This window comes from Anopheles funestus, chromosome 2RL (genome assembly GCF_943734845.2).
Source record: "Anopheles funestus chromosome 2RL, idAnoFuneDA-416_04, whole genome shotgun sequence".
Lineage (NCBI taxonomy): Eukaryota > Metazoa > Arthropoda > Insecta > Diptera > Culicidae > Anopheles > Anopheles funestus.
The window spans coordinates 2,903,484-2,919,380 of NC_064598.1; the positions used below are offsets into that span (position 1 = coordinate 2,903,484).

A 15,897-nucleotide genomic window follows, 5' to 3' on the forward strand; every position below is an offset into this window, starting at 1 on the left:
AAACACGCACGCATCTCCTTTCACATATATTGAAACATCGATTCATTCAACCCGCTAATAAGATGCTATTGATGCCTAAAGTGCATGTGTAGCTATAGTGAGAGCGAGTTGGTGAATGTGTACCCCCTTTGTGCAATAAAATTAGTATGCGTGGAATTTTACTCCGCGGCTTTGTTGAATTATTATTATTGTCTTTTTTTGCTCCTTCTCCCTTATCTTGGCTTTACTAAGCTGCAATGAAAAATACGATGGCGTGCCAATTTATGACAATATCATAGTTTCCTGCCATAAAACACCTGTGCACGCGCGCGCGTGTGAGTTTTTTCGCCTTTTTATTTGCGTTTTTGCTGCCCCGTTTTGATATTTTCGCACAGCAAAACGAAGCACGTTGGATTCATTAGAATTCAATTCATAAATTTAAACCCTTATCGCTTGTGGCCCTTTCCTACCTACAATCAATGTACACGACACCAAGACGACGAAGGCAACGACTGTTACGCACGATCCGACCGCGGTAAGTGAAGGTTTATCCCGTCGAAAACGCATGTCCTTGGCAGGTCCCGGGGTGGGTTTTTATTTTATCTTTGCAGTAGCGAATGTTACACCAATGCTCGGAACTACGGCGAACGAAAAGGAAGCAAGTCAGGCCTGGTTGGTGATGTGACATTCCGTGTGGGAAGGCGCGTAAGAAACCCCGGATCTAATGGGACTTTTAATCGGAGCTTAACTTAACGTTTCGCCGTCCCAGTCCCAGTCTCCCATTGAAAAACCAAATTAGAAAAAACCCCTCCTAAAGCACCTCAATAAAAATTGGTACACACCACACCGAGAGGAGCAAATTATCTCCGACACACGGGCATGGTTGGTTCTTCCAGCGAAATAGCATCAGATAGCTCGGCGAATTAGATCCAGCTTCACAAGTTGGCTTAGGACAAAGTTTTGCATTTAGTACAATATCCGCTACCGCCACAACTGTTTGGAGGGAGATTTTTCACACACAAAGTCTAATATGAATATTTCATTGGATAAATCACTAATTTATGCTGACTGCTTGGTCTCTGTTTGTGTGTGTATAGGTCGGTGTATTTGCGGTGTGAGTTGGTGCTGTTTAACCTGCACGGTGGTGATGCATTAGCAGGCAAACTTAGTCGCTGTGTAATGAAATGGGAACTCATTACTACCGGATTGCACAAGTTGATAGTGGAGTATTTATAGCTATGCATTAACCTCAAATAAATATTGTTGTTGACAATGGGACGACCTGAGCACGATTTCCACATTCTATTAAAAATCCCATTTTGCAAACAAAGAACGACGGTGCAATATGATCAAGCTTTTCATTACGGGGGGGTTTTCGAGTTCAGTGGAAGGAGATACGATTTTTTCTCCAACTTCTAGATCTCGTTTGAAATTGAAATTGATTTTATATAAAGCTTACTCCGTTAGGAAACATCCAGTATTTTGAAAAAGCTTATACTAATTTCACTTGAAAAGAATCCACAAATGGTTCCTTCTCTACACAGCAGAACTTCAAAACTCGGAATAAATCTTTCTCTCAGGTCACAACTTTCATGACAAACAACATGACTAAAAATGACATCACGATATGAAATAATGCAATCGGACATAAAAATCTTTAAATAACTGTTGTGCCATGTTTCACCTCGAACAACGCCTTGCCATGAAGTGATTTAATAGAGAAAGAAAAAAACAACATAAAAATCAACCACACACCGAGTCGCTCTGTGCCGTTTTCGAAACGAAATCGAAACGGACGAAAGATAGCATCATAAAAATTAGTGGCACTCGTCTTCGAAAAAAAACGGCCCTCCACTGTCCGCCAGAGAGTTTGGCGAAGTGTTCTCCCAATTTAAAAACTAACTCGTTTAACGGCCGAACGCGCGAGCGCTAAGGAAAGAAGAAAAAAAATTAAAGAAAGGAGCTTTTACTGAACGCCACACGGAGGCACACACACGTGGGCGGGGGGGAATGGAGGAACTATAACTTTTCCAGACAATTGTGCACCCGAATCAGATAAAGTTAGTGCTCTGAAAGGGAAGAAGGGGGAAAAAACGCTCCAGCCGTATTGAGCTCTTTGAAGGCCGCCTTTTTGAAGGGCCGGCCTTTTTTTTCTTTCTACAACAATCATTAGCCCATTCGATGGGAAACTATGGGTTGAATCGATCGACGTTTATGATCGTGTGCTTGGAGCGGTTCCAATTTTTACCCCCACAGCGAAGATAGCGCTATTGCACAGTGCAAGTAACGATGGAGAATTGAAGTACGGAAAAAACAGAAGTGAATATGCGCCATATCGAGTGGCAGAAGAAATCCTGGTGCTCGAAAATAGGCTTCTCTACAGCAGCAGAACCATTTCCGTGTCCGTTTATGGCACACGGCTTTTGTCCTTTTTATCGTTGTCGTACTACAATCCAATAAATGTCATCCTGGGCTATTCTTTGTTGCACCAAATGATGTAACTATTTTCGTTCCACGATCGTTCCATCATCGGGCGGATGTTGTAAAGTGCTTCATTTTTGTTTTATTTTTTTTTTAGTGAAGCTTCTATCTTTTAATCGAAAAATAGTGCTTTCATCAAATTTTATGAACACATCGAAATGGAACTAAAAGCCCATGGAAAAGAGTTTTTTTTGTGTCCATTAGCCGAACAGTTATTGGGGAAAAACCCTGCCAGATGAGTGCACCAACGTGTCTAATTGCATCGCTAAGCTGCAACAGGGATTGAATTTCTCGAAGAAGCACTTTGCTTTCAGCACTGTCAAATAATTTGCAATCCTTCGTGACCGTTCCTACTCCACGTATAGAACGAAAAGCACTGGGAGAAACACAGGAACACACACACATGCAAGGCGATGCAATTAAATGCTAGGCTGAAAAGGCGATGGTAAGCATCATCGGCCCGTACTGCATATGATCTCTCTGTGAGCATCAGCCCTCGCTCAGTGTAACTGCCTCCAATTACACTTAATTGGTTATTCTATGCCAGAATCCTCCCCGAATCATCGGCCCACTTTGCGTGCGTGCTGCTAGTGTTTGTGCCTAGCCGCTTCAACACAGCATCAGAAATCCCGGCCCACGATTAAAGACGGCGGAAGACGCGTTTGATGTTCTTGCCGATGGATTGGATCTGCTGTATCGTGTACGGATCACACGGTATGGCACGTGCAGACTGACTGATGGGAGCAAGCTTTATTGCCAAGCCCGTTCGTTGCTTAACGCGCGTCAATTTACTGCCCTTTCGGTGCACCTGCACTGGGAAGGGTTTTTTTTTTGCTTCTACTCGGTTTTTCGATCTACTTCTTTCGGTTTTGCTTCTACTCGGATTGCGAAGGATCGCTTTATTGCTGCTGGATGGGCCATTTTCAGGACGTAAACTGCAGGACGATGGACGCGCATAGTTTGTTGGAAAATGGGAAGTTTGATTTGGTTTTTTTTTGACTGTCTAAAGTGCATAAAAATAAACAAAAGATTCTCATATTGTTCCATTTGAGCTGTATTTTAGTGATTTTGTATGAATAAACCTTTTTCTGTTCACGAAAAATAAATTCATTATAATCACCATCCAAGTGTATTCCATAATATTGCTCTAAACCAACCAACAGCTGGCACCAAATTCTAACGAAACTTCTTCACCACTTTCACAAGAACGTGCCTCAAAGTTAGTCGAACTTTTTCCCAATGACCAGCACAGAGCAGTCGCCATTTTAATTGGTGAAACCATTGACAACAATATTTCGAGAGTCCGAGGTCCATCCCCGTGGTCCTCAGCCTCAGAAGCAGCGAAATTCAAGTGGTTAAACTTTCACTAAAAGACGTGACTGGTAACAAGCCGCACACGAGGATGTGCTCTTTTGCTTTGCATCACACTCCACTCCACACTCCACTAAAACTTCTCACTTCCATTATTGTCCGAACAATATTTTCCTGTATTCCTGGGTTCTGGAATTAAACACAGAAAATGGACAGTGTCGTCTCCGATTCGGGAACGGATTGCTGTAAAGCGGGCACAATTGTTATTAGTCCTAGGTTCTCGTTGGGGAGGTTCTTTCTATTGTCCACCTGACGCATGGTAGCATGTCTCCCAAGGCAACGGGTACAATCCAATAAAGGATTAATCTGCCCAACCGTTTCGAAACTTGTCGACGCGTTGTCTCTTTCGCTTTATCGCCATCACGAATTCACCTCGCTCTGCCCAAGAGTCCACGGAGCGTCCACGGAGTAAAGTCCAAAAGTTGTGATAGTTCTGTTTTGCGTTTTTTTTTACTTTTTGTCTCTGACGACCGTGCTTTATAAGTAAGTACCGAAACCTTTTCATTTCCGGGGGCCAAATATTACACTAAACGTTGGTTTGGTGGTTGGGCTAAAGTTGTCTCTGTGCATTTTTGTCCATTCAGTTGAAAATCTAATTTAAAACAAAACTCTCCTCCCACCACAAGGACACAGATTCGCTAATCAATGTTTTATGGCATATTGATGAAACTTTATCCCTAGCCGGGAGTGTGTGTTGCCATGGACGGACCGGGACAGTATTATGATAGATAGTACTGGTGGTCGATGGTAATTTGGCAAGTGGTCGTTTGGCAGTAGAAGTGAAAGTGGCTACAAGAACGAAAGTATCCAATTTTTTTGGTTCCTTTGTTTCCATTTCAGCACCGTACTCTAAATAACTTGCTGAAAGAATGATCAAAAGCCATTATCAATATAGCCCAGAAGATGGTAAAAGACACACCAAAAGCTTACTCTGGTAGCCAATTATTACCAATATTCAGGTGGGATTCATAAAGATACGGAAATTTATTACTCAGTCAGTGCAATTAAGTTGGCGTACCTTGGTACTGAGTTATGATCACCATTTTAGACCACTTGTACCATATCTTAGAACCTTAATTGAATGTTTTTTTTGAAGTCAATTTTAAGGTGTCCCAACACAGCTTTCCAACAGTTCTCCATCATCCGGTGACATAAACTATCGTTTTAATGTGTCGTTAAACACGTTTCGTGACATTACAGGTGATAGCAGTCGATTAGACGATTAATGAAGTAGCGTCAACTGTGTAGCGCCAGTTGCGCTCAATCGACTCAATCTCGTCCTCTTCGCAGAGGCAAACGCCGGGATCTTCCCCGAACGATGGAGCATCGAAACAAATCAATGTGACATTTATGATGTGGATAATTGTCTTCGATACGGAACGGGCTCTTTCCGTTTTCCGTCCCGTCCATCCATTCACACCGCCGAGTTAAAAACCGGCTGTCATGCAGCCAGTGGAGGTTATGACAGGAGACGCTCATTCATTGCATCAAACATGCATTCGACATGCCTTGTGAAACGGAATGGAACAAAACCCGAAACGTTAACGCACCGTTTTGTAAGGAATCGCGAAAACCCTGGCGTGAGAGGGTGATTGCTGAAGTGTTATTTACCCTTCTGTAGCGGATAAGGAATCAAACAACCCTCGCGATTCGTTCGTTTTGGGATGAAGAAAATTGAAACACGAGCGGGCAGTGTAAGGATTGTTTCCACCGTGGACGATAATTTGATGGAACGGGAACATTGTCTGCCCCGGGATTCGGTTTAAATGGGTGAAAATTAATGAAATCTCGGTTGAGTGACAGCTTTGCATCGTTCGATGGGTGCATATTGTTTTTTCCCCCTGTTTTTTTTTCGCCTTTTCCTTTCATTCCATGCTCGGACAGTGTGTGGTGAGATAAGGGAATTGGACACGGTTGCACAACAACAAGGGGACGCAAAATTTGACGGTAAAGTGAAATCTTATCAGCGTCAATCGATGCGACCTCTCTGGAAAAAAAGTAGGGATAATCATTTTGTGGCTTTTCAGAAATGTAACTCCGTAACTCTGGGCACCATAATTGTCCTCGCTGGGCTGGGGAGTTTGTGTGAATGATGTCAGTTGGTTTGTTGTTGTGCTGTGAAGCTACCATTCAAATGTTAAGCCATTCCAATTATAAGAGTTTTGCTCGGATACGAAATACGGCAATGAAAAGCATTTATTTGTCACTTGGCTATCAAGTGAGGTTTCTTATTCAATGAAGAAATAAATGAAGAAATAGCGTGTATGATGTTGCCATGCGTACGAGAACACAATTGAACTCAGCAAATGTGTTATTGAAGTCCACGAATGGCTTCCTTCCATACAACAACAGTCTAGCCGTGTTGAAAGTGAACTGTTATCAACCATTTCTTCTGCGACATTTGGAAACCTTTCGTGGTTTTATTGAGATGTCAGAGCTATAATTTAAATATTCGGAGAATGTATATCCACAAATGTTTGGCTTGTTTGTTGAGTAGAAAACAACGATTTAATAACAAATTGATTCTCGTACACGAAGTACACGATACAAAGAAATGTATTCCTCTCGTGTGAACGAACCATTTTCATTAACTTTAGATTACTTTTGCCACTCAAGATGCCATAATGTTAAAATACAGAACCGGGGCATGAGTAAAAATTATGCGGGTTCTCACACTCTGCCCCATCAAACTGCTAACGGCACGAAAGATGTGAAATGGTCACCATTTTTCTTAATGATATAATGATACCGGCAGGTTTCTGTGACGTTTTTGTGTAGGTTTTTCTCTCTCTTTTTCACTTTTGCTTTTACATTCCACCATGATCATCTTCCGAGCGGACGAATGGATCGTGAGTTATTGAATTTTAGCAGCAATAGTAAACCCATCATGATTACTATACCGATCCTAGCACGTAGTTTGTAATCGCCCATACAGGGCTGTATCTAAACCAACATCCTCCACACGAACAGCTGCTGGACAGATCTCATCAAAGCGACGAAAGCAACCGCCCAAGCGCCGACTCTGATGATGTAATTAATTGCCGCCTTGAGATTAAATGTTGTGTTAAATATATGTTAATGTCATGTAGATTGGCAAGCGCCCCGAAACTGGAAGCTTGGGCCGAAATATCCCAGCTTTGCCGATGGGAATGGTGGAATGTTTAGCGTGAAGAACGTGCAATAAATTCCAAAACCCGAAAGAAATCGAAACGGGCAAAGTTTTTTGGCTGTCGTTCGGATGAATATTTTTCAATCATCCTACACCTTTATCGTCATTTATTGCACAAGCGTCAACTTGTAGCAAAGAAAACAAAGAACTGACGAGAAACTGCTAAGAACTGCCAAGCAAACATGCTAATGGAATAAACGAGTAATATTACTGCAACTAGCACACACACACACACAGAAGGTGCATTTAGCAAGGTAATGAAATCTTTGGATAATGTAAGAAGATTTAATGCAATGAGATCTATAACCTACATCCAGTACACCCACTGTCCATCAAACGGTCATACATATTCATGGGACGCCTTTTCCGCCAGTGCGCTAGCCAGGCCATTGCATGCATGGTGAAATCGAGAATTTAATTACAATTTTATTGTCCGCACGCTGTGCTGCATTTTTATTGCTCTTGGGTGCCTTTTTTGCGTGACCGATTGCACATATACAAACACAGAGAGATGCGGGCGAGTAGATTGTTGTGAAGTAAATTGCTAAAAGGTGTGAATAAGTCACTTTCAAACAGTGTGAAATGTGAATAACACTAAACTGTGTGGCGGTATTAAGTAATATTTTCAAATTTAAATTGTTCAATAAGCTTTTTTATGGAAAATTTTAGATTTTTTTAAGCGTTCTGTCATAATTTAAGAGTAAAACGAAAACGAACCAATCCAAACAAACCAGAGCATAATTAAAATTCATTTCTTTTAGCATTTGTTTTATAACAATTTGGAGTTCTTTTGCAAAATTTTATCTTAATAACAATCTATGAAACTTTACCAATTTCAAACAAAATAAACGATCTTCGCAAAAAGGTGGAGACGCTTGGTTGTTCACGCGATCGGTCGTGTTAGCCGATTGGCGCATTCATCGATGGGAGGAGCAATGGCGCTCCAACCCGGTGCAAGAAAACATTGATCCTCCTCGATGCACCAAACCAAACATCGATTAAGAGAAAAAAAGAGCCTTCGTAACAATTGAGGATTCCCCCCCGCGATGCGTGGATTGTGTGAAGTGAAGAAAGTGCGTTTTTACTTACCAGGATACTGCCAGAGGGCGGGTGGCGTGCGGACGGCGTTTTGGACCGCCGCATTGGTCACGCCCATCGCAACCGCGTCCGGTCCGAGGGGGATCATGGTGGAGTTCGCGCCGGTGAAAAACATGTTCTGGCTCAGGCCGGGCGTTGCGCAGCCTACGGAGCGCGTACCGACGCAAACCGATCGCGTGTCACAGTTGGTGTGCGATGTGTTGGTGCGTGTGCCGTTGGTGCGCGTTGCACACGCGTGTGGGACCCCGGCGGAAAGGGGCAAGCCAGGAAAGGCCGAGACGAGCGGAATTGCCGCGATGAATTGCGTTCGGCGTTGATGTATCGTTGCCGGTGCGCATATGAATGGGCCACCGCACGAAATGCATCATCGTCATCATCGTTATGTCCCGCGGCAGCAGCAGACGCAACAGCCGGACGAGAGAGCGTGAAGGAAACAAAAACAAAAACAATTCAATGAATGATTGATCGATAATGAGGATTATGTGTGCTGGTTAGGAGCATGTTTTGGGGGCGCTTTAAGCGAAGCCTTTTTACATGCACATGTAGCACCACGAACGGTGAAGAATTGTGGGGTTAGAAAGTTGGAAAGCAGGAAGGGATGATTTGCCTCACATGAAATTATCTATTAAACAGAAACATATTTTACCACACCATGAAACTAAATAGTGAAGAATTTGTTCTGCTCCAAAGCTACCATCTTGGCATTTGACACGTACCCAAATCAGCCGTTGTACCGACAGTTCCATTCAAGGAGCTACCATTCGCGGCCGCAGCTGCGGCGGCGGCGGCAGCGGCTGCAGCAGCCGCCAGCCCTAAGCCGTACCGGTTCAGCTCCTTGCTTTGGTGCAGCTGGGGTGATGGTGTGGCCGCACTTTCCTGCAGCCGTTGACGGGCGACCGCAATACCCACGGGGATGGAGGCGGCCGATGAGGCTGCGGTGGCCGTCGTCGTCGTGCCGGGCGGTTGCTGCGATGCCGAATGTTGACTGTTGGTGGCCGACGCTAGCCCGAGTTGTTCCATCGTGGCGGCGACAGTGCTCGAGCCGGCGCTGGCACCTCCACCGCTGGTGCCGATGTTCGAACCGACGGTACCACCACTGTTGCCACCCACGGTAACGTTGCTAATGATGGCGCTGGTCAGCAGGTTGCTTCTTGCGACCGATGCGTTGTTGGGGAAATTGGTGGCACTGCCGGTGCCGTTGGTGGTACCGGCAGCCGTCAAGGCCTTCGGAGACGATGCTTCGATCTTTATGATGGCATTCAGGGCCGTCGTGTTGGTGGACGATTCGAAGCTATTTGATGTCGTCACTTCCGACACCTGGCACGGTTCACGTTTGATCTGTAACGGGAAATAAAAATATTTTTAATAAAACATTCAATACAAAATGGTAAATATGGTTTTTTTTAGAAAACATTTTTGGAAGTGTCAAAACACGACTTGTGAGTTAGTTCTAGTAGTTTCAGTCGTACTTTAGAGCAACAAGTACACATTCATTTGTACCCAAAAACCATTCCACTTGAATATTCACTCACATCCAAATAACTTAGCTTTTCCTTCCCACATAGCAATGTTTGGATGACCATATAAATACAATCATTCGGCGAATCTTACATATTTAATGAGAAACAAACGGTATAGTGTGGCTAAGTAGCAGACGGTAGTACTTCAAGCGGTGTCCACAATGAACAATGGCGAATGGATAACTTTCTTTCCGCGATCATCGCACCACCAAGTTTTTTTTGTATATGCATTCTTTACCAAGGGCTTATAAATAATTAATCAAAATCACCGTGGCCGGAAGACACGATGCTGAACCGTGCACCTTCAACAACACCAAACCAAGGTATGCCATAAAGAAAAGTGATAAAAAAGCGCAACTTTAATCTTCAACTATCTAAAGATTTGGGTTGGGTTTTGTTGTGTCGACGTCCAGGACAATCAAAATCAGCAACTCACCAGATATGAACACTCTTACATGGGTCATACTTAAAAGGGTTTTTTGTTGTTGTAAAAGTATAATATTTGTGTGTTTTCTTTGAGTGGAAGAAAAACAAAAAAAATCTTCTTTCTCCACAACAACCGCACAAACCATCGGAAGCACAAGTGTGATGTGCATTTAAGAGAAGAAGTGAAAAAAAGCACAGAAAAGAAGCACAAAGCATTACACGAAAGATTGAATTAATCCGTCATGCTTTTAAAGTGCATTATCACCATTGGCTTTACGGTTGAGGTTTAATGATCGTGAGATTCAGCTTACATTACAAGTACCGCAGCGAAAAGCTGCAAAGAGATTTGAGATTACAGGTAAAATATTTTTTTTACACAGCTTTGAATGACTTTTCGCTAACGTAAAGCGAAGTAAATAAAATAAAACGTAGCTGTAAGTTTACAGGCGGTGGTCCAATGCACAAACATGTGCCACCTTTGCAACGGTTTTGCAATTGCACCGAAACGAAACGTACAGCAGCTGGCGTATGGGATCACGATCCAATGTCAACGCGCGGTACCAGCGGTTTCATAATTCAGCACGCCCCACAAAACCCCGAAGAGGACGGAATAGTCAATGAGGCTTGAAAATTCAGGGACCATAAAACTCGGCGTGCGGACATGCGACGAGCTATTCGAAGAACGCAATTAAAAAATTAACAACCAACCCCGGTATTGCATCGGTCAGCCTCTACTGTGACTGTTTGGGGTGTGTAGCCGAGGAGAAGCTATACATATATAGAGAGAGAGAGCGAATGCATAATAAAACTCCACAAATGGATGGAATACGAAATTGTACGAATTCATGTGAGGAAGTACAGAGCTTTTCCCTCTTGGTGGCTGTTACTAAGTGCTCCAACAGTGCTGCAGGAAATAAAATGCCTACATCATTGCTGAAGAAACGTTTTGGGAATATTGTGGAGACGAAGACACAGAAGGTGTCTTCAGACTGGAGGAGAATCATCACCACCCCATTGGGATGTAATGAATCGATGGTGGAATTAATTCGCGATTCCCAGGAACCCTTCGGGTTGTCCCGTTTCTTTCCTTTCTTCAAATCCGTTCCCACATCACACCCCATCTTTCCACCATAAGTCAGGGAAGTTTTTGTTACTGCGGAATTGCAATAGCTCACTGGAAATGTTGCAGCCAGCGCAATGACATGCATGTTTTCCCAGTTGCAGTGCTTTGGGTATTCGGCGCATGTTGGAATCATCATCCAAGCGAAGGCCTAAGATTTCACCCCAGTTGTGAATTTATAATTGTGCCCAGAGGCAGAGGAATGGCTGGTATGTCACGGATCCCTAATGGGGACATACAAAACGATGCACTAATAAATAAAACAACACAAGCACACACGCTCACATGTACGAGTTGGTATAATTTCCTTAACAAGAGGCTCTCAGAATGGAAATAGCAGCATGGACAGAAGCATTTTCCTACCCAGTAATGGGAAGTTTTTGCTGGAAGAAAAATGAACTCCATTCTCCACTAACAAAAAAGAGGATTCCTACCAAAATGACACACGCGTGTGTACGAACGAAAGAATACAGCGAACACAGTACGAATAGTACAGAGAAACACATAAAACAATCAAACTTACACACAAGAACAGAACGAGCAGCTCGGTGAACATTAATTACATCTGTAAGGCAACATTCCAATACCGTTCATTTGCATTAAGTTTTGTAGTTAGACAAAAAAATTTTTTTTTTTCATATTTTGCTCACATCTTCCAGTAGTTTTGTTGAAGACACTGATACGGAGATTGTTGCAAAGCATTCGCAGATCAAGTGCGAAGATTTGGAATCATTTCTGGATTCTTTTCAAATTGAACTGCAATGCATTGAGGTAAAGCTTTTTCGCCGGACACATCTGTCATGTCAAAAGCTCGGAATTCCACAACTCCTCTACATATCTTCACTACTTAAAGGCGAAACTCCTGCAATTGTAACTCTGTGTAAGGAAGATGCATAATTTACATAAAGGTAGAAGATCAAGCGAAAAAACATGATGATGTTTTATGTTATTATCTTCAAAATTTTGGGTGCTTTTTCTTGATCTGTCCAATTCCCGGATTACACGGTTTTCCAATTGTTTGCCAATTGATGCCAATGATGCGACAAAAACAAACAAGACAAATTCGTCCTTAAATGGTTACACTTACGTGAACAACGGTTTTGCTGTCCGTGTCACGATGAACCGTGGCCGAGTCCTCTATCCGATCGACTCTTATCGAGCGTCGTTTCTTCGGAAGACGTTGCACCGCTCGCAGCGCTGCGGACTGCTGTCCCGGTGACTTGGGTCGGTAAGAGGCACCGGACGAAGCGTTACAAGGCGCAGTTTCCACTGCAACGCTGTCAGGACGGTGGGCCGATCGGGGTGGCGTCGGTACCCGGTTCTCGTTGCCGTGACCGTTCGCTTTAGCGTGTGCCGAATGTAATGCTGCCCAACGGCGCCGTGGTCTATGATTGACAGCTTCGCTCGATGGCGCTGTTGTTTCACGTGCCGATGGTTGCGACGCTTGTGTTGGTGCGGTGGTGGGTTTATACGTTGTTTCACACTGCTGCCGATCAACGGTTGCAGGTTGCTGTGTGCTCGCAAGTTCCGGCGCTGGTGTAGCTTCCAGGTGGCGCTGGTTCGGACCGGAAGCCAGTTGCCGTGGAGTGTGTGACGTCTGCAGATGGCCTGTTGGCGATCGATCATCGAAAGCGTTCGACAGGACCTGGGCCGGGTGGCCGGTTTCGAGCAGTAGCGTATGTAGCTTGCGCTTCAGCTTACCGTACTCGCAGGGTGTTGTGGTAGTGGGTGAGGTCGGGCTTAGCAGAGCCGTCGAATCGTAACGTGTCTCGAAGGTGGACGACCGTTCCGAATGCTCCCGACGGAGCAGCTTCGCATCGTCGACGGGTGGAAGGTGAAGTTTCGGCTTACAGCCGTCCGTTCCAAGCGACGCCAGCAACTGTTCGTGGTGATGAAACTCACGCTCGATGCAGTAGCTGCGAAGGAACGCGTCGTAATGGTTGCCGTTTTCGTCCGCTTTCAAGGGCCGGTACGGCGGATGACCTCCACCGACTACTGGCAATCGTTCGCCGGAACTAGCGCTCTCGGGAGAATTGAGTGCGAAGCTGCCGGTCGTACCCGTGGGCAGAAATGAGTTCGATGGAACCTGCATTGAGAACAAGTGCGAACACATGACAACGAATGTCATTCGTTTGTTTGTTGTTGGTAATGGTCGAATTTCCACCAAACACATGAATTTCAAAAAAGCAAATGAACGACTAAACCATGAACAATCAAACATACACACAGAGAAAAACACATACATGAAAGTAAAACAACCTTTAGAAACATATGAATATGAAGATAAAGCTTTTTCGATGAGTGCAACAGAAAAGCCAATGCGTTTATGACCAATCAAGCATAGAATTATGATAGTAAAATTCTTTTTTTTAATCTAAAATAAACTCATTTAGAGATAGTGAAATATTTGTAATGCACCTGATGAGTGACATGCTGGTAAACAACATGGCCAAATCATGCCAATCAGCTTAAAGGTTTTGATGCACATTTTATCATCGGTGTATTACGGCCCTAGCTGTCCCCTATCTCCAATGCTGCTAATTAATTTTATCTTTTTGCCAGCATATCGTTCACATCGATCCAATCCAATCCGCATAACTAACAATATTCCCACATGATACGTTTAACTTTTTGCTTGAATAGTTAATGAATTTAATGTTTAATTTTAAAACCAAAAAAGGGACACACACGTACGCATTTATACAGCTTTTTTGCAATTTTGATAAATGAAATAGATGTAACGCATCTAGCCCCGCGGTGCCTGCCATTTCCTGTTGTGATTATTGTAATGGCAAAAAGAACCTTTTTTGTGATTTTTTGTGAAGAATTTAGCAAATGATGTACTGAACTATTGTACCGTAGTGAAAGCAACATGTTTCATGAACTGTGCCATTTGTTTTGTCATGAAACATAACAAAAAAACACACGCTGCATATCTCATGCGCATTTTGAAGATAGGTTTGCGGTTGTCAAAACGTCATGAAAGCTGAGATTTTATGTGAGGAATTGTGAGGAATGTAATGCATTAGACCGTACCTGTATCTGCAATGGTTCTATGTGGCCGTGCTCCCACCGTCCGATGCAGGTTTCGGTTTTCTTCGCGACCGCTGTTGTGCCATTGATGAAATCGGTTTGCGACTGCACGAAGATGCTGCTGTTAGCCTGTATAGAGCAAGCACAGTGTAACGGTTAGAATGTTAGAATAGGCGAACGGTTTTCGTGCGGGAAAGGCTCATTTAAATGCGGTGCCCAACACCCTTCAAACGCTGTACTCTGTATAGCAGGCGGTAAATATTTTGTCAGCAGATATAGGCAAATTGGAACGGTTAAACAGAATATCGCTATAGTGTAGAAGCTTTTGGTAAGGAACCCAACATTGCCGGTACCCAAACAAGAAGTCAAATAGGCCGTGGTAAACATGGCACTTTCTTTGCGCATGGAGGAAGAACTCGTTTCCACAGCTCATCAATAATGTTCCCGGGGTCGGTGTACGTGTATAACGCAGACCGCCACATAACGCATGGCCCTCCGGGGTGGAGTGCGGAAGCACCAAACAATGTGTGCGTTCCGCTTCGACACCGCGTCGAGAGTCTGTCCAAACGTGATCGAAACCGTGGCAAAGAGCCGGCTTTGATTAATGACACTTTTCCTTTTCTTGTCCTAACGGTGCCGGAAAAGGGGGATGAAGGATTGATAGGGGGGGGGGGGGGGCGTTAGGGGAGAAGGTGGGCGGCTTAGTGATAGTGACAAGCGCAAGAAGCGAAACAGGAGAAGAAGAAAATGTTAAGGAGAAGAAAGAAAACAAAAAAAAACAACAACACAATCGTCACGCCAGGCAGGGTTCGGTTGAGCACACCGAACACACCGAACTCCATCATCGATCTTCGCGCGACGCTTGTACGTATGGCCAAGTATGGAAACATGGACACATGGATCCTGCCAAAAAACGCGCGTGCAAATGAAAAGCCTTGATTGACGTGCGAAACTCTACGGGATGCCGTAAATTCTTCTGCTTCGCTGGCGGATTTCCTTCAAAGTTCTGGCAAATTGAACTCCACAGCGGAGAAACAAGATCAACAAGAGGTGGTAATTTTTTCTGCTTCTAAAGCGTACGTATGGACGTATTGAGTAGAATAATGTGCTCCTAATTAAATTTGTTTATTCAACATGAAAGAAACCACTAGCGAGCGAATTAACTTACCTGACTGAAGGAGAGGGCAGCTCCGGCGCTGTGAAAATTTTTGGCCACAAGCTCTAATGGTGAGCAGGGAAGAAATGGTGAACTGGCGGGTGGCGTATTATAACCTCCGGCGGCAAAAAGAGATTCTGTCACTGTAAATGAAAACAAAACGAAAAATGCTTTGATTAGTGCTTGGAGGTTAAGTAATGGATAAGATGGAGCATTAAATCAATAGCTTGGGGGGTTTGGGCAATATATTTCAATAAACATTTAAATTAGCTGTCTAGGTTTTCCGCTATTTCGTTGTCTTTTGCGAATAGTGCTGCGTAAGGAAGATAAACTCGAACGAAAAAAAAAACACAGACAAAACATAAACAAATGCGTCCAAAAGAAAGCGACGTAGACACAGTAAGCTTCCAAATTGAAAAGCAGTCCACAATGAGAGGCCCAATTTTGCAAGCTAGCAGGAAACGAAGCGGAAAAGAAAATTCCAATGCCCGTAGCAAACAGTACAGACGGCGCACATAAGCAGAATCCGCGCGGAGGTTCTGCT

At 43.8% G+C, this 15,897-nt stretch overlaps 1 protein-coding gene across 9 annotated transcripts in view; it reads right to left on the bottom strand.

Annotated features, from left to right (window-relative positions):
- Positions 1 to 15,897, bottom strand: part of LOC125762566 (protein winged eye) — a 286,165-nt gene that overhangs the window by 14,016 nt on the left and 256,252 nt on the right. For 8 of the 9 annotated variants that reach the window (XM_049424781.1, XM_049424783.1, XM_049424782.1 and 5 more), the window contains 5 exons: positions 15,366 to 15,496; positions 14,201 to 14,326; positions 12,252 to 13,250; positions 8,815 to 9,436; positions 8,090 to 8,242 (listed from right to left, as the gene is read on the bottom strand). In XM_049424781.1, coding sequence (XP_049280738.1) covers positions 8,090 to 8,242; positions 8,815 to 9,436; positions 12,252 to 13,250; positions 14,201 to 14,326; positions 15,366 to 15,496 — 2,031 coding nt within the window. The remainder of the gene's footprint in view (positions 1 to 8,089; positions 8,243 to 8,814; positions 9,437 to 12,251; positions 13,251 to 14,200; positions 14,327 to 15,365; positions 15,497 to 15,897) is intronic. The other variant, XM_049424788.1, reaches the window with a different exon arrangement.